The sequence below is a fragment of the Zonotrichia leucophrys genome, chromosome 22, assembly GCF_028769735.1.
Source record: "Zonotrichia leucophrys gambelii isolate GWCS_2022_RI chromosome 22, RI_Zleu_2.0, whole genome shotgun sequence".
Classification (NCBI taxonomy): domain Eukaryota; kingdom Metazoa; phylum Chordata; class Aves; order Passeriformes; family Passerellidae; genus Zonotrichia; species Zonotrichia leucophrys.
The window spans coordinates 2,430,947-2,449,824 of NC_088191.1; the positions used below are offsets into that span (position 1 = coordinate 2,430,947).

Consider the following 18,878-nt stretch of genomic DNA (forward strand, 5'->3'; position numbering starts at 1 on the left):
CTGTGCCAGCCCCAAAGCTCCCTCACACACCCAGGCACTCATCAGGGCCGTTCCCTCTCTTGCAGACGCTCTCCCCTCTGCAGAGGATGATGATGATGAAGATGATTCCTCGTCGGAGGAGAAGGAGGCTGATAACACCAAACCCAACCGTATGTGCGAGCTGGCACTGCCCTGTGGGCAGGCAGGGGGAGGCTGGGCACAAATGGGCAGCACCCAGGGGTGGGGAAAGCAGCCCTGGGCACCTGGCAGTGTCCAGGGCACGGTGGGGAGAGCAGGGCTGGGTTGGGGTCACATTGGGATCACATTGGGAGCATCCACCCCACAGGGAAAGGGCTGCTGTGTCTCTGGGTGATGCCCCAGAGCTCCAAAACAAGAAATAATCAAACTTTCATTGCTTGAGACAAAATCTCTGAAAAGCTAAAATATTTTTCCCACATAAAACAACCTGACATAAAGAAATAATTCTGATAATTGTAACTATTATGATCATGGATTTAAAAAATTGAGTCCTATTTATAAAAAATATGCAAGTGTAATTGAATTCCCTCTGCTTTAACTGAGCAATCCACCCACACATGGTAAGTAAAGCTAATTTTTCTGTGAATGCCCCTAATGAGCTCAAAAAGAATTAAAAAAACAAAAGAAAAAATAATCAAATTTCATTGCTTGGATAAAACCATGTCTTTATTAGTCTGAAAAGCTAAAATATTTTCCCACGTAAAAACCTGCAAACAAAGAAATCATTCTGATATTGTAAGACTTATTAAGATATGGATTTAAAAAATTAGGCCTATTTAAAAAATATGCAACGTATTGAATTCCCCTCCCTGCTTCAGCTGGCATTCCCTGCTGGCATCTCTCCTGATTCCTCTCTGGGCATCCTCGGGTGTCTCAGGAGCAGGAGGCTGCTGGGTTTGGCCCTGCTGAGCCCTCCCTCTGCTCCCCAGAGGCCATTGCTCCCTACTGGACCTATCCTGAGAAGATGGAGAAGAAGCTCCACGCTGTCCCTGCTGCCAAAACAGTGAAATTCAAATGTCCCTCCAGCGGGACCCCCAACCCCACCCTGCGCTGGCTGAAGAACGGCAAAGAGTTCAAACCTGACCATCGCATTGGGGGGTACAAGGTATGGCTGGGATGGGGGGAATGCAGGGCTGGGGGCTCCTGGGGCAGGGAAATGAGAGATCTGAACTCCCTCCGTGTTTCAGAAGGGTTGATTTATTATTTTATGATATATATTATATTAAATGTAATTATTATAATATTATTATCATCATCATTATACTCTTTTTATATATTATCATATAATAGTATATGTATTTTATTATATTATATATAATAGTTATTAATTATATATGTTATATATAATATTATAATTATATAATATAATTAATTAATTAATATAATATAATGTTATATTATACATATATATAATATATTATATATAATATATATTATTGTATTATATATATTAATATATTATATTATTATTATTATATTTAACCTATATTATTATTAACTAATTATATATACTAAAAATATATAATTAATTATTTATTATTATATTATTATTATATTAAACCTAATTATTATTAACTAATTATTGTACTAAAAGAATAGAAGAAATTATTTCATTAGAAGGCTATCTAAGAATAGAAAAGGAATGATAATAAAATTTTGTGACTGACTGTGACAGTCCAAGCCAGCTGGACTGTGATTGGCCATTAATTAGAAACAACCACATGAGACCAATCACAGCTGCACCTGTTGCATTCCACAGCAGCAGATAACCATTGATTACATTTTGTTCCTGAGGCCTCCCAGCTTCTCAGGAGGGAAAATCCTAAGGAAAGGATTTTTCATAAAACATGTCTGTGACAGTGGGGGTGCTCCAGCACATCTTTGGGGCTCCCTGAGCTGGGGAGGAGCAGAGCCAGGCTGAGGATGGCACTGGCTGGCATGGCAGCTTGGCTTTCCCCCTCTCACAACTCCAGACCAGCATCCCTGAGCTCCTTTTCCCCATCCAGAAAGCAGCACTGTCCTCTTTTGCCAACTCTCTGTTTTTGGGAGCTGCAGCCTGAGCCCCCATCACCCCTGGGCCACGTGCCACGTGTCACAAGCGGCTCCAGACGTGCCCTGCATGCCAGGGCTCCTGCCAGGAATGCAGCCACATCACAGCTGCCAGCTCTGGGCAGGGTGGCCTGCAGGGACACAGGCTCAGCCAGGACGTGGCTGGTGACAGCACAGTGCCAGCAGGGCTGAAATAAGCAGTGGAAATAACCCAGTTTCCAGCTGGGCTCAGGGAGGGTTTGCCATGAGGAGCCACAGCTGGAGCTGGCAGTGACAGGGCTGGAATTTGGAGAGTCCCCATGGCCAGAGGGACCTGGGCAGTGCCCAGCAGAGCCACTGAGGCTCTCCCAGAGGACATCACTGGGTCAGCAGCACCCACAGAGTGCCCTGGGTGCAGCTGCAGCTGCCCACTGCCCACCTCAGACCCCACTGGCCATGGGGAGCAGGGTCTGACCCCCAGGACCAGCCAGGGAAGCAGCTCTTGCAGGAGGAGCAAAGCTGCTCTGTTCCCTGCACACAGCAGGGAGGGTGTCCCCACAAGCCCATGGGCAACATCTGCTCAGCACAGCTGGCTCTGTGTGGCCAGGGCTGGCTCTGTGTGGCCAGGGCTGGCTCTGTGCCTCCTGTCCCTCCTGGCAGCAATCACAGCCCCTCTATAGGGAAGGACAGAGGTGACCCCAAAGGGAGATTGATGTCCTGCCCGTGCCAGGGGTTGAACACGAGCAGGTCTGGGGTTCTGCAGGCTGCACATAACTGGCTCTGTCCCCCCCAGGTCCGCCAGGCCACCTGGAGCATCATCATGGACTCGGTGGTGCCATCTGATAAGGGCAACTACACGTGCATCGTGGAGAACAAGTATGGCAGCATCAACCACACGTACCAGCTGGATGTTGTGGGTGAGTGCAGGGGCTGGGGGCTCACCCCACACCCTCAGCCCTCCCAAACACCACCCTGTAGGGTTGGGTGGGTTCTGCTCCCAGGGAAGGGGTTTGCCCACCATCCCATGGCCTCCTGCCCCAGTCTGGGCAGCGAGAGCTTCACCCCACCCTGTTCTGGGGGTTTTTAATTGTGGTGAAAATAATTTCATAGACCAGACAGAAAGTTTTTCTAATCACCTTATTAGCCATAATTCCCAGCTGGGAAGGCTGGTCTGAGCAGTTCCACATGTGGAGCTGCTCTAAATGCCAGTAAATGAACCATTAAAAATGTGATTTAATTTGATTACACTGAGCAAACTGAAGGGAACAGTCAGCGAGGGGAACAAAGGGGTTTGTTAATGCTGACTCACCACAGTGGCAGCCCCTTTGTGAGCAGCCAGGACCCTCCATAGGTTGGTTTGACCTCTCACCCTGCCCAAGAGGTGCTGATGTCCCTGTCCCACAGGGGTTTCACCTGTCCCCCATCCTGCATGCTGTCACCCCACCGCAGGCAGGCTCCTGGGTGAGGGGACACGAATGCTGAGTTGGGGGCATTGGTGCCCACCTCTGCCAGGGGTTCTGGGCATGGGGGGCTGCAGGGTGCACCCCAAGCCCCATTGTAAGGTGCCCCGTTGTGGTGGTGTTCACAGGGGTCCCAGGAGGAGGGAAGAGATGAGAATCTTGACTCCATGTTTCAGAAGGCTGATTTGTTATTTTATATATATATATTATTATATTATTATATATTATTATACTATTTATATTATATTACATTACATTACATTATTACTATATTATATTATATTATATTATATTATATTATATTATATTATATTATATTATATTATATTATATTATATTATATTATATTATATTATATTATATTATATTATATTATATTATATTATATTATATCTATGCTAAAATAATAGAAGAAAGGATTTCATCAGAAGGCTTGCAAAGAATGATAAAATCTTGTGACTCTCAGAGAGTCTGACAGCTGACTGTGATTGGCCATTAGTTAAAAACAACCACATGAGACCAATCACAGATGCACCTGTTGCATTCCACAGCAGCAGATAATTATTGTTTACGTTTTCTTTCTGAGGCCTCTCAGCTTGTCAGGAGAAAAAGATCCTAGCAAAAGGATTTTTCATAAAATAAAATAAAATCTGTCTGTGATTTTTCATAAAATAAAACATGTCTGGTCCCGCAGAGCGCTCCCCACACCGGCCCATCCTGCAGGCAGGGCTGCCTGCCAACAAGACAGTGGCCCTGGGCAGCAACGTGGAGTTTGTGTGCAAGGTGTACAGCGACCCCCAGCCCCACATCCAGTGGCTGAAGCACATCGAGGTGAACGGCAGCAAGATCGGGCCTGACAACCTGCCCTACGTGCAGATCCTGAAGGTAAAGCCACGCTCTGGGGGCTCCCAGTGCCTGGGACAGGAGCATTGGCAGCCACAAGAGTCACCTGGGGCTGGGGACCAGCCTGGGCACTCCTGGAGCCCAGAGCCATCAGCAGCGGGGAGCAGGGAGGGCTGGGTGTGCCAGATGTGTGCGCCAGCTGCGCCTTTGGAGCCCTAAGGGGACGCAGCACAGGGCTGGGGGTGTTATCCCAGTGCTTTTGGAGCCCTAAGGGCACTGAGTGCAGGGCTGGGTGTGCCTTTGGAGCCATAAAGACACTCAGCACAGGGCTGGATGTGTTATCCCAGTGCCTTTGGACACGTAAGGATACTCAGCACAGGACTGGGACCCCCAAGGGCACATAGCACAGGGTTGGGTGGGTGTCACAGTGCCTTTAGAGCCCTAAAGGCACTCAGCACAGGGCTGGGTGGTCTGTCCTGGTGCTTTTGGAGCCCTAAGGGCACTGAGGAGAGGGCTGGGTGTGTTATCTCAGTGCCTTTGGAACCCTAAGGACACACAGCAAGGGGCTGGGGGTGCCTTTGGGGCCTTAAGGGCATGCAGCACAGGGCTGGATGTATTATCCCAGTGCCTTTAGAGCCCTAAGGGCACACAGCACAGGGCTGAGTGGGTTCTGCAGTGCCTTTAGAGCCCTAAGAGCACACAGCAAGGGGCTGGGTCTGCTGTCCTGGTGCCTTTGGGACCCTAAGGGCACTCAGCACAGGGCTGGATGTGTTATCCCAGTGCCTTTGGATCCGTAAGGACACTCAGCATAGGACTGGGACCCCCAAGGGCACACAGCACAGGGTTGGGTGTGTTATCCCAATGCCTTTGGAACCCTAAGGACACACAGTAGAGCACTGAGTGTGTTATCCCAATGCCTTTGGAACATTAGGGGCACACAGGACAGGGCTGGGGGTATTATCCCATGTTGTCCAATGCCTTTGGAGCCCTAAGGGAACACAGCACAGGGCTGGGTGTGTTATCCCAGTGCTTTTGGAGCCCCAAGGGCACACAGCACAGGGCTGGGTGGGTGTCCCAGGCAGCCAGCCCAGCTCTGGAGCTGGGAGCTGAGCCCTGCATGGTCCCAGGCAGAGCAGCTCCCTGTGCACCCCAGCAGTGCCACTCAGTGGGCACGCTGGGCACCATTCCAGCTGTGCCAGGAGGTCAGGCTGGGTGGCCTTTAAGCATCCCTTCCAACCCATTTTGTGATTCCATGCATCCCAGCTGTGCTCCTGAATGGAGGGAGCAGAGTTACCCCCCATCCCTTTGCCTGCTCCTCCCTCCTGTGCCCCTCTGTGTGCATCCCCGTGCCCCCCACCCCTGTGGGAGCTGGCAGAGCCTGTGCCAGCCCTGAGGGCGTTGGGGTTCCTGGGCACAGCCGTGTGACTGCTGTTGTTGGTCTGTTCCAGCACTCGGGGATTAATAGCTCCGATGCGGAGGTGCTGACCCTGTACAATGTGACAGAGGCCGAGAGCGGGGAGTATGTTTGTAAGGTTTCCAATTATATTGGAGAGGCCAACCAGTCTGCGTGGCTCACTGTCACCAGGCCCCTGGCCACAGGTAACACGAGGAATGCCTGGCGGTGGAAGACAAAACTCTGGGCTCTCCTGTTTCTGCTGTTTCTGGTGCAACAACCATGGAAAAATACCCAGCGGGGCTGGCTGTGCTGTGTGTGTGTCCCAGTGTCTGTCCTCCCCATCATGCACACACCAGGTACCTCCTGGATCTGCTGTCACCCTGATTTTTTTAAGATTTTTTAAGATTTTCTAAGCATTCTGATGTTCACATTCTTGTAGCAAACTTTCTCTCACACGCTTTCTGTAAATAACTCGTTGTTTTGCATTCTTTTATGGAAGAAGAGAAATTTGATGGACTGTTGGTTTGTCCAGTGTCGTTGGAGAGGTGGCACTTTCACCCTCCAGTCCACTGTCACTTTTAGAAAACTATAAATGCTAGAGACAGAAAATAAACTTCCCTTTTCTTCAGCTTGAGAGCAGCAGTGTGTGCACTCGTGTTGTTTTGTGTCTGGCACCAGTGAACCTGGGTCTGTGAGTGTGTGACCGTGTTCACAGGGGTCTTAGGATGAGGGAAAAGATGAGAATCTGACTCCATGTTTCAGAAGGCTTGATTGATTATTTTATGATCTATATTATATTAAAACTATACTAAAAGAATAGAAGAAAGGATTTCATCAGAAGGCTGGCTAAGAATAGAAAGAATGATAACAAAGGTTTGTGTCTCGGACTCTCTGTCCGAGCCAGCTGACTGTGATTGGCCATTAATTAGAAACAACCACATGAGACCAATCACAGATGCATCTGTTAAATTCCACAGCAGCAGATAATCATTGTTCACATTTTGTTCCTGAGGCCTCCCAGCTTCTCAGGAGGAAAAATCCTAAGGAAAGGATTTTTCAGAAAATATCATGGCTACTCTGCACTTTGTACAAGAAACTGATGCTAACGAATTATTCTTGCACAACAATGCTGTGAGCTCTTTAGCAAGCAAGAGAGATGAGTTTTCAGGTTTATATCTCACCTGCAAAGCTAAACTTTCAGTGATGCTGTAGCTCTTAATAGAAACCCACACATGAGGGTGCTGCCATCATGCCAGTCCAGGCACCCCAGACTGGCACAGGGCTGCATCCCCTGTCTGTGCCACCATCCTCTCGTCTGTGTCCTGTCTCTGTGCTCCCCTCCCTGTCCAGCCAGCCCTGCCCAGGTGATTTCTCCATGCAGCCCATCCCCAGCATGATGATGGGCAGGACACCCCGTCTGGTGGAGGGTTTTGTTTAACAGCATCTCCCTAGGTCGCCAGGGATGAGCGGTCATCCCGAGGGTCTCTCATCTCTGCAGTGGTCTCTGTCTGCTCCCCGGGGCTCTGCCAAATGAGACTGGGCTCTCCCTCCTCTCTGGCTCCTCCCAGAAGATCTCATGTCGTTTGCTTCTCCGTTTTTTTTTTTTTTTGCTCCCATTTTTTCCCTTCCAGACGGCTGGCGTTAACACGACAGACAAAGAAATGGAAGTGCTTCACTTAAGGAATGTCTCATTTGAGGATGCTGGGGAGTATACATGTTTGGCGGGTAATTCTATTGGGATCTCCCATCACTCTGCATGGTTGACAGTTCTCGAAGGTATATACTCCTCTTCCTTTCCTCCCTCCTTTCCGTGGTATGCATTGTGGTCCGGGAGAGAGCACATCCCAGCCCCATTCCTGGCGCAGTGAGGGCTGCCCTGCAGCTGTGGCAGTGTCCCCAGTGTCCCCTGGCTCTGTGCTCCCCTCCACTCCAGCTGGGCTCTGCCCCTGCTCTCTCCCTGGCCCAGGCAATGCATACCTGGGGTACTTAACCAGGGCTGGCTCCACTGGAACAGGACGGTCTCACACCCCCAGGCCAGGCCAGTGCTGCCATTCAGGGGCTCCAGGGGGGTTTTAGGGGTGCTGGCAGTGCTGCCCTTCCCTGCCAGAGCCTGGCCTTGCCCTGTGGTGTGGGACCATCCAGGGCTGTGTGTGCCTGCCCTGTGGGGATGGCTGCCCCGTCCCCATTGATGCTGCTGCTGGCTATCAATGAGGGAGCAAAGCCTGATAACAGCTTTTGGGGAAAGCTTTTGGGGTGCTGTGTGCTCGCTGCTTCCCAGCCAAAACTTTCCCAGTTATCAGCCACTGCTTTGTCAACCGGGTGTGCTCAGAGGTTGGGGCAGGAACCTTCAGCTCCCTCTCACACCTCTCTCTGAGGTTCTGCTCTCTGGGGGTGCACAGGGTGGGCTGGCAGCCCCATCCTGCCTGATTCACCATGAACCAGGCACATGGAATGGGCTCGGAGCTCTTCAGGGCTCCAAAACCCCACCAGCCACCAAGTCTGTGGGTCCCTTCTCCCAGCAGGTCATTGCCACTGGAGTGCCCCTGGCTGCATTGCATTAAATAAAAAAAAAAAACAAAATTAAAATTCTCCAAAATAGAAATCCATTTTAATTTAAGTGAAATGTACATTTTGAACTTAAATCTCTAGTTAGAAAACATAACTATTTAGCCTGACTACAAAAACTGACTACAAAAACTTAAGCTCAAAAAAACTACTTCAGTGGAAAACAGAAATTTAAAAAAAAAAGAGACAAAGAGTGATAAAAAAAGACAGAAAGACTGCTATGAAAGCAAGTCAACATGACCTAAAAATTCTTTCTAATAAAGAACTAACAGCAAATGTTATGCAAAATTCGTAAAAATGAATATATAGAAACCTATTGTAAAATTGTAGGCATATATATTTAAAAGAAAAAATATATAGATATATTATAGATATATTTGTTTATATATTATATATATATATATTTAAAATTTTAAAAATCTGAAATTCCCAAAAGTACTCATGTCTTTTAAAGAGAATCATCTCCACGTGTGTCCAGCACTGTAATAAACATACCAGCTTTACAAATTTCACAAAGTTGTTAAGTTTTTAGTTTAAACAACCTGTCCCCAAAGGTCCCCTTCTTCACTCCTGCCCCGTTTGACCACCCTGTGCTGCTGCAGAGGTGGCAGAGGCATTGGGGATGATGAGCTGGGGGCTGCTTGCACAATTTCCCTGCAAGGTTTGGGGGGCAGCCCCCAGGCCCTGCTGCACCAAAGTCCCCCCTGAGCTTGGGGACGAGCCAGGGGCTCCCCAGTTCCACTCCCTGGGGCCTGGTGGGTGCTAACAAACCCCCTGTTCACGCTGACCCAGCCATTGAAGACACCCCAGCCATGATGACGTCCCCCTTCTACCTGGAGATCATCATCTACTGCATCGGAGCCTTCCTCATCTCCTGCATGGTGGTGACCATCATCATCTACAAGCTGAAGAGCACCACCAAGAAGACAGATTTCAACAGCCAGCTGGCCGTGCACAAGCTGGCCAAGAGCATCCCCCTGCGCAGACAGGTAACAGAAAGTAGAGAGGGGGTTTGTTTGCACCTACTGCCTCTCCTGGAGCCCAGGGCACCTGGGGGAGGAGGGATGGGGACACCTGGGACCATCTCACCCTGCTGGATGTGCCCACCTGGCTGTGCTTCTGATGGCAGCACAGTCAGCAGGGTGGTGGGACTGCACAGCTTCCCCTCGTCCCTCCCTGATGGAGCTCATGAGGAGAACCAGGAGGATTTACAGCAGTTTAAGGTTGGAGCAGAGCGTGGAGGAGATGGGAGAGCTCCCAGGCTGTGCATTTTTGGGCTGCAGCATGATGGAGAGTAATTAAAAGTTCCACAGAGGGGAGCAACACTGCTGGGCACATGGGCAGGGTGGGCAGGGGCTGTTATAGGAGCCTCCTCGATCCAGGTCTAATAAGTTTTCAGAGGTCTATAACACAGCCAAGATAGCTCAGCTACCCTTGGAGGCATAAAAATCAGCAGGATGGCTTCTGTTGCAGTGTTGGAAACAAAAAGGCAAAATAACAAACAGAGAAAAACCAAGCCAGGTGTAGGAGGTCTTTGCTCTGGGTAATACACCTCACAAAAGCAATTAGTTTCTTTGTTCACTTCTTTTTCTAATTAATTGCCCAGGCAGGAGTTTTTGGCTTCTGTCCATTTGGGTATCCTTAAGTTTGAGGTGAAATCCCCCAGGTCCTGTGAGGTGGCTTTTTCACCTAATCCAGGAGAGAAACTTCTGGGCTTCTTTCCTTTTTGAGGTGACAAAGGAGAGTTTTGTCATTCCATCAAGGGGACAAGGGATAGTTTTGTCACTCTGAGAACAGGGAGCATGTTCTTATCCAAGACTTTTTGGCTTCTGTGCAATTGGGTATCCTTAAGTTTGAGGTGAAGTCCCCCAGGTCCTATGAGGTGGCTTTTTCACCTAATTCAGGAGAGAAACTTCTGAGTTTCTTTCCTTTTTGAGGGGACAGTTTTGTCACTCCTTTAAGGGTACAAAGGATAGTTTTGTCATTCCTTCAAGGGGACGAAGGATGGTTTTGTCACTCTGTCAACAGGGAGCACATTCCTATACAAGATTTTTTGGCTTCTGTGCAATTGGGTATCCTTAAGTGTAGTATCCTTAAGTTTGAGGTGAAGTCCCCTAGATCCTATGAGATGGCTTTTTCACCTGAACCAGAAGGGAAATTTCTGGGTTTCTTTCCTTTTTGATAGTTTTGTCACTCCTTCAAGGGTACAAAGGATAGTTTTGTCACTCCATCAACACAGACCACACTTCCATAGGGTGAACCAATGTTCCCATCACCATTTCCCCCACCCCGGGGGCAGCCAGCTGCGGGCTGGGCACTGCATGAAGGTAACCCACATTCCCCTGCAGGTGTCAGCCGACTCCAGCTCGTCCATGAACTCGGGGGTGATGCTGGTGAGGCCCTCCCGCCTCTCCTCCAGCGGCACCCCCATGCTGGCCGGGGTCTCCGAGTACGAGCTGCCCGAGGATCCGCGCTGGGAGCTGCCCCGGGACAGGTGAGGGTTGGGAAGGATGAAAGTTTGACAAGAAAGTCTCACAGATAGCAGAAAGATTTTTAAATGTTGAGTCTGATGGAAGAATAGAGATGGAAGCGAGTGTTGATATAGAAGAAAAGAATTGCTGAGCCACTCAAAGAAGCAAAGAGTATGTTGGTTAGAAAGAGTTTTTATGGCTTAGAGCAAAAGATAAACCTACCTCAAACAAGAAGATATCTTTACCAAGCAGGAAGATAGCACAGGAAACCAAGTCAGCAAATGTTGCAAGTAGAAAAAAGGTCTCAGAATTTTCCACTGCAAGAAAACTGAAAAACAACTTCTAACTTAAACTGTAATGTACTGACTTTTACTGATTGGAGAACAATAACAGGACTATGGTAATTGCAGTAGTTATGATAGGCTATAGGTAAAAGTTAAGGTATAGATTGGTTCTACTGTATGAAGATGCTCAGCAAAGAAAAGTTTATAATGCATTGTAACCTAAGCCAAAGGGTCTCCAGGCCTGCCTGCAGCTGGAGCTGACAGCTGTGGGCACAGCTCTGTCACCCACAGCCCTGGACTGCTGTGACCTCTTAGATAGAATAAACTGCATTTTGAAAAGCTGCCTGGAGTCCTACATCCCTCATTTAAGCTCTTACACCAGAGGATGCTGCTGGTGATGCTGGTGCCAGGGGCATCCTGCTGCCCTGCTGCATCGGGTGTAGAAGCAATGGGGGTAGGATGGTGGGGTCAGAGCCAGCAGGGTCTGCTCTGACCCTTGGAGCTGTCTGCAAGCAGAGGGTGTTGTTCCATCAAAAGGGGATTACCCTCAGCCAGCCACACCATTGTTTTCCAGTTGTTCAGTAACTGAGGGATCTCAAAGCTTGCTTTCATTTCCATCTCGCTTATAGTTTCCATATTCTCCAAATCTTTTGCCAGACAATCATATTGATAAGGCTTTCCTGTTTCATCTTCCCCAACATTTGGGGTCTTCTCCCTGCAGGCTGATCCTGGGCAAGCCCCTGGGAGAAGGCTGCTTCGGGCAGGTGGTGCTGGCAGAAGCCATCGGCCTGGACAAGGACAAGCCCAACCGAGTGACCAAGGTGGCGGTGAAGATGCTCAAGTGTAAGTGGCAGCAAAAATGTGTTGGCAAAATGATGCCACAGAAGGAATTTAAGGGGGCAGAATGTAATTAACTAACTGCAGTGTGGTCGTGTTTGCAGGGGTCTGAGGATGAGGGAAGAGACGAGGATCTGACTCCATGTTTCAGAAGGCTGATTTATTATTTTATGATATATATTACATGAAAACTATACTAAAAGAATAGAAGAAAGGATTTCATCAGAAGGCTAGCTAAGAATAGAAAAAGAAAGAATTATAACAAAGGCTTGTGGCTTGGACAGAGAGTCCAAGCCAGCTGACTGTGATTGGCCATTAATTAGAAACAACCACATGAGACCAATCACAGATGCACCTGTTGCATCCCACAGCAGCAGATAATCAATGTTTACAATTTTGTTCCTGAGGCCTCCCAGCTTCTCAGGAGAAATTATCCTAAGGAAAGGATTTTTCAGAAAATATCATGGCTACGCTGCAGTTTATACAAGAAACTGATGGTAACGAATTATTCTTGCAAAACAATGCTGTGAAATTTTTAGCAAGCAAGAGAGAGGAGTTTTCAGAAAGTTTGCAAAGCCAAACTTTCAGTGAAGCAGTAGCCCTTAATACAATACTAGGTAGAGATAACTGTGGGTATTTATAAGATGCAATTACTCACAAAGCTCACAGCTCACCAACGAGCTGAGGGTGCAGTGCTGGGATGGAGAAAAGGGGTTTGGTAGGATGGGGAGCCGAGCAGCTGGGCCTGGGGCACACACCCTTCCCTCCCTGTAGTGGTGTTCACAGGGGTCCCAGGACGAGGGAAGAGATGAGAATCTTGACTCCATGTTTCAGAAGGTTGATTGATTATTTTATGATCTATATATTATATTAAAAGAAAATGATATATTGAAATTATACTGGCATGATGCCACAGCCCTGGCTGGGGTCTGCAGTGTGCACCCCCTCAGTGCTGCCTCCTCCCCTTCAGCTGACGCCACAGAGAAGGACTTGTCTGACCTCATCTCCGAGATGGAGATGATGAAGATGATTGGCAAGCACAAGAACATCATCAACCTGCTGGGAGCCTGCACGCAGGACGGTGAGTGGGCAGGAGGTGTCCCCTGTGCCACCCCTCAGCTGGAGGGGCTCTCCTGGCACCCTGCTCCATGTTCTCATCCCCTCAGGACCGCTGTATGTGATTGTGGAATACGCCAGCAAGGGCAACCTGCGGGAGTACCTGCAGGCACGGCGGCCCCCGGGCATGGAGTACTGCTACAACCCCGCCCGCGTGCCCGAGGAGCAGCTCTCCTTCAAGGACCTGGTCTCCTGTGCCTACCAGGTGGCACGGGGCATGGAGTACCTGGCCTCCAAGAAGGTGAGGAGCTCCCAGGTGGCTGTGGTGGGATGGGGAGCCCAGCAGCTGGGCCTGGGGCATGCACCCTTCCCTCCCTGCCCATCCCTGTGGTGGTGTTCTCAAGGGTTCCCAGGATGAGGGGAGAGATGAGAATCTTGACTCCATGTTTCAGAGGGTTGATTTATTATTTTATATATATATATTATATTAAAAGAAAATTTAATATTATATATATATGTAAAATAATATATGGCATATTAAAATATAATATAATATAATATAATATAATATATTGTATATTAAAATATAATATATTAAAACATAATGTAATATATTATATTATATATAGCTACTATACTATAATATAAAATATAATTATTATAATATAATATCTTAAAACTATACTAAAAGAATAGAGAGAGGATTTCATCAAAAGTCTGATTTATTATTTTATGATATATATTATATTAAAAGAAGATGATATATTAAAATGATACTAAAAGAATAGAAGATTTTATCAGAAGGTTAGCAAGGTAAGGAATGGAATGGAATGGAATGGAATGGAATGGAATGGAATGGAATGGAATGATAATAAAATCTTGTGACTGGCCAGAGAGTCCAAGCCAGCTGACTGTGATTGGCCATTAATTAGAAACAACCACATGAGACCAATCACAGATCCACCTGTTGCATTCCACAGCAGCAGATAACCATTGTTTACATTTAATTTCTGAGGCTTCTCAGGAGAAAAAAATCCTAATGATAAAGAATTTTTCACATCCCATCATGGGGAACCCTCTGGTTCTGAGAGCCCTCTGCTTGGTCAAACCCTAATGAAAGGATTTCAAAAAATCCTAATGAAAGGATTTTTCATAAAATATATCCATGACACACCCCATCATGATGGAGAACCCTCCAGTTCTGAGATCCCTGTGCTTGGTCAGTGCATCCACAGGGACCTGGCAGCCAGGAACGTGCTGGTCACAGAGGACAACGTGATGAAGATCGCCGACTTCGGGCTGGCCCGTGACATCCACCACATCGATTATTACAAGAAGACCACAAATGTGAGTGCTGTGCCAGGGGTTCTGCGGGCTGGGGAGGCTCCAGTCTGTGCTGGGGGTGCCCCAGTCTGTGCTGGCAGTGCCCCAGTCTGTGCTGGCAGTGCCCCAGGCATGCAGGGCTCAGCTTCCCTCACAGCCCTTGTGGGTTTTGTGCTCCAGGGTCGCCTGCCAGTGAAGTGGATGGCTCCCGAGGCTCTCTTTGACAGAATCTACACCCACCAGAGTGATGTGTGAGTAGGGCCTGCTGGGGACATGCATGGATGGGGTTTGCTTTGATTTAATGAAATAACAATTGGTGCCAGCCAGCCAAACATTTTTTGGTGCTGGGACTCATCCTGCAGAGTGAATTGAAGCAGTGGGTGGCTGTTCCTCCCAGCAAACCAGCCTCTCACTGGGGTCCAGCAGGGTGTCAGCACCCTGGAGCCCCAGCATGTGCCCTGTGTTCCCAGGTGGTCCTTTGGGGTGCTGCTGTGGGAGATTTTCACCCTGGGTGGGTCCCCCTACCCCGGTGTGCCCGTTGAGGAGCTCTTCAAGCTGCTGAAGGAAGGTCACAGGATGGACAAGCCCAGCAACTGCACCAACGAGCTGTGAGTGGCGTGGGGAAGAGGGGTTTGAGTGCCATTGCTGGGGGCACAACGTGGGCTGGGGCATGGAGGGTGGCAGGCAGATGTTGGGAGTTACAATCCCAGCCCTGCAAAAACATCAGCCAGATTTGCAATAATGAGCATCTCCCTGGACAGGAGGGAATCCCAGCACAGGGAGCAGCCCAGACTGTGTCCATCCTCCTCCCTGGGTTGATAGGGCAGGCTTTCATGTCTTTATACAGCTTTGCAATATAGGACTAATCCATATTTTGTTTCTCACATCAGAGCTCATTCTTCGCTTCGCTGGATTTTTAGTAGAAAGAAACACGAGAGCGGACAAACTGACAATGGTTATTTCAAACACTTTGCCAAACATTTTTAAACAAGCAAAATTGAGTCATGCCTTTTTTCACCAAAACGTGCAAGCACTTGTGGAAATGTTTCAAATTTCCAAAAGTCAAGCTAAGGCTATCATCAATACTTGCCCTGTCAGCTTGTGCAACCTCCTGTTTCTACAAGAGCAGCACAGTTTACAAAGCCTGCAGTTATAGCAAACAGACATCACTAAATACTCTTTCTTTAGTAAATTTAAAAATATTCATCTTTCAGTAGACACGTTTTCTAGTGCAATTTTTGCTTCTTTTCACACAAGTGAAACAAGTAATCATGCCTGTCAGCATTTTTTGCAAACTTTTGCTTCATTCAGTGTGCCCTAAGAAGTAAAAACCAACAGTAGTCCTGCATATATATCTCAAAAATTAGCCACATTTCTAAAAGAATTAAGTGTTCATCACATCTTTAGTATTCCTCACTCTCCCACAATCCAAGCAATTCTTGAGAAGGGTTTCCCTTCCTTGCACATGGAGGATCACCCTGGAGGAGCATCTTCCCTGATGGTCCAGCCTGGGCACAGGGACACTGGGCACACATTCCTGGTGCTTCTCTGCTCCTGTGGCTGGGGGTGCCCACGCTGAGCCCCTTCCTGCCCTGCCCTCACAGGTACATGATGATGAGGGATTGCTGGCACGCCGTCCCCTCCCAGAGACCCACCTTCAAGCAGCTGGTGGAGGACCTGGACAGGATCGTGGCCATGACCTCCAACCAGGTAAGAGAGGTGGCACCTGGGTGAGGCTCTGCCCTGTCCCCTCCTGAGCTTATCCCTGGGGTTTGTCCCTCCAGGAGTGTCCATGGCTTCCCAGGGTCAGTGGGAGAGGTGGCACTGGTGGCACCTGGGTCAGGGGCTCCATGGGGGCGACCCAGTCCTTTCCTGGGTTTGTCACTGCCAGGAGTACCTGGACCTGTCCATGGCCCTGGATCAGGGTCAGTAGGAGAGGTGGCACCTGGGTGAAGCTCTGCCCTGTCCCTTCCTGAGCTTGTCCCTGGGGTTTGTCCCTGCCAGGAGCGTCCATGGCTTCCCAGGGTCAGTGGGAGAGGTGGCACTGCTGGCACCTGGGTCAGGGGCTCCATGGGGGCTGCTCTGTCCTTTCCTGAGTCCGTCCCTGGGATTTGTCCCTGCCAGGAGTGCCTGAACCTGCCCATGGCTTCCCAGGGTCAGGAGGAGAGGTGGCACTGCTGGCACCTGGGTCAGGGGCTCCCTGTGTCCCCTCCTGATCCCATCCCTGGGTCTGTCCCTGCAGGAGTACCTGGACCTGTCCATGGCCCTGGATCAGGGTCAGTAGGAGAGGTGGCACCTGGTTGAGGCTCTGCCCTGTCCCCTCCTGAGCCTGTCCCTGGGGTTTGTCCCTGCCAGGACCTGTCCATGCCCTTGGATCAGTACTCCCCTGGGTGAGGGGCTCTCTGGGAGCTGCCCTGTCCTTTCCTGAGCCCTCTCTGGGGTTTGTCCCTGCAGGAGTACCTGGACCTGTCCCTGCCCCTGGACCAGTACTCCCCCGGCTTCCCGGACACGCGCAGCTCCACGTGCTCCTCAGGAGAGGACTCAGTGTTCTCCCATGACCCGCTGCCCGACGAGCCCTGCCTGCCCAAGCTGCCCCCTCAGCACAGCAATGGTGGACTGAAGCGACACTGAGGCTGGCACTGCCATGCCATGCCATGCCCATGGACGCTGCCTGCACAGCCCGGCTGTGCTCAGCTGGTGCAGAAAGGGTTCAGAGACATCTGTAGCATCTCACATAACCAAAACCACCACCCAGCTCCTCCTGCCAGCTCCTCCTGCCAGCTCTGCACAGCCCAAAGGCACCAAGGTTTCCGTGGCCTTTCCTCCTTTTGTTTTTAAACCTCTTTTCTGTCATTCTGTGCTGGAGAGTTCCCACCTGGCTGAGCTGAAATCCTCTCCCGTGGGCAATGCGTGGCCAAAGAGCCCAGCCAGGCATCCTGGGGTGGCACAGCCTGCTGGGGCACAGGCTGGTGTGCCAGGAGAACCTGGGGAGCTGCGAGCAGCACCTGCCTCCTGCAGCTGCACAGGGGGGGAGCCTTGGCATGCCAGGAGCCTCACTGGTGTGCCAGGACCATCATTGGCGTGCTGAGAGCCTCACTGGTGTGCCATGAGCTTCACTGGTGTTCTGTAACCATCACTGGTGTGCCAGGAGCCTCACTGGTGTGCCAGGACCATCACTGGTGTGCCAGGACCATCATTGGCGTGCTGAGAGCCTCACTGGTGTGCCAGGAGCCTCACTGGTGTGCCAGGACCATCACTGGTGCGCTGAGAGCATCACTGGTGTGCCAGGAGCTTCACTGGTGTGCCAGGGGTTTCACTGGTGTGCCATGAGCCCCACTGGTGTTCTGTGACCCTCACTGGTGTGCCAGGAGTCTCACTGGTGTTCTGTGACCCTGACTGGTGTGCCAGGACCATCACTGTTGTGCCAGGAGCCTCACTGGTGTGCCATGAGCTTCATTGGTGTTCTGTAACCATCACTGGTGTGCCAGGAGTGTCACTGGTGTGCCAGGGGCCTCACTGGGGTTCTGTAAGCATCACTGGTGTGCCAGGAGTGTCACTGGTGTGCCAGGGGCCTCGCTGGTGTGCCAGGACCATCACTAATGTGCCATGAGCCTCCCTGGTGTGCCAGGAGTGTCACTGGTGTTCTGAGACCCTCAACAGTGTGCCAAGAGCTTCATTGGCATTTTGTGACCCTAACTGGTGTTCTGGGAGCCTCACTGGTGTGCCAGGAGCCCCACTGGTGTTCTGTAACCATCACTGGTGTGCCAGGAGCCTCACTGGCACCCTCAGCATGCCAGCACCCTCATGGTGTGGCTCCCTCCGTGCCCAGGGTGCCCCCAGAGCATCACCCGTGGGCTTTGCTGAGCCAGGCCTGGCACAGCCAGGGCAGGAGCCCTGCACTGCTCAGAGGTGCCTGAACCCACCCGTGCTAAACCCAGAGTCCCGTGTACATAACGGAAAAAATATGTATAAATATGAATATATATTTACATGTCTTTTTAAAAAGGGTTGTTACCAGAGATATACCAGTTTGGTAGGAAGGTACTAGTGGCTGGTAGATATCAGTTGCTATATATATATTAAAAAAAACAAAAAAAGTCATATATTTTGCTATTTTTGCTGGTTTTATTTTTTTAAATTATGTTCTAAACCTATTTCAGTTTAGGTCCCTCGATAAGAATTTGCTGCTGCTGCTTCAGTTTTATATGGGGTTGTATTAAACAATAATAATAATAATAATAATAATAACGTGTCGATGATGCCTTTTGGGAATCTGTTGTCATTACGTGCCCTGGGGGGAGCTCTGGGCAGTGCCCAGCTCGGTGCCAACCCCACCATGCCCGGGCATCCCCTGCCAGTGCCTTACCTGGGAGCATCCCCACACCCTCAGCCCAGCTCTGTGCTCCCCCTGCAGTCCCACGGACGGACAGACAGACAGACAGACAGACAGGGCACCCTCCCTGAAATCCCTCCCTGCCGGGCCGCTGTTACTTGAAAAGTTTATTTTGCCTTTGTACGGAGAAATATTATTTGTTGTAAACTCTTTTCTGTAATGAAATCCTGGAATTCTTGTAATTATTAAAAGACTTTAACCACC

The 18,878-nt window shown here is 49.5% G+C and overlaps 1 protein-coding gene across 4 annotated transcripts in view; it reads left to right on the forward strand.

Annotated features, from left to right (window-relative positions):
• FGFR1 (fibroblast growth factor receptor 1) overlaps positions 1–18,878 on the forward strand; it is a 34,383-nt gene extending 15,505 nt beyond the window's left edge. For 2 of the 4 annotated variants that reach the window (XM_064731092.1, XM_064731090.1), the window contains 15 exons: positions 66–149; positions 948–1,123; positions 2,840–2,963; positions 4,201–4,391; positions 7,377–7,521; positions 9,103–9,305; positions 10,659–10,804; positions 11,787–11,908; positions 12,873–12,983; positions 13,069–13,259; positions 14,183–14,305; positions 14,462–14,532; positions 14,752–14,889; positions 15,886–15,991; positions 16,736–18,878. In XM_064731092.1, coding sequence (XP_064587162.1) covers positions 66–149; positions 948–1,123; positions 2,840–2,963; positions 4,201–4,391; positions 7,377–7,521; positions 9,103–9,305; positions 10,659–10,804; positions 11,787–11,908; positions 12,873–12,983; positions 13,069–13,259; positions 14,183–14,305; positions 14,462–14,532; positions 14,752–14,889; positions 15,886–15,991; positions 16,736–16,912 — 2,108 coding nt within the window. In that variant the 3' untranslated portion in view covers positions 16,913–18,878. The remainder of the gene's footprint in view (positions 1–65; positions 150–947; positions 1,124–2,839; positions 2,964–4,200; positions 4,392–7,376; positions 7,522–9,102; positions 9,306–10,658; positions 10,805–11,786; positions 11,909–12,872; positions 12,984–13,068; positions 13,260–14,182; positions 14,306–14,461; positions 14,533–14,751; positions 14,890–15,885; positions 15,992–16,735) is intronic. The other 2 variants (XM_064731089.1, XM_064731091.1) reach the window with 1 other exon arrangement.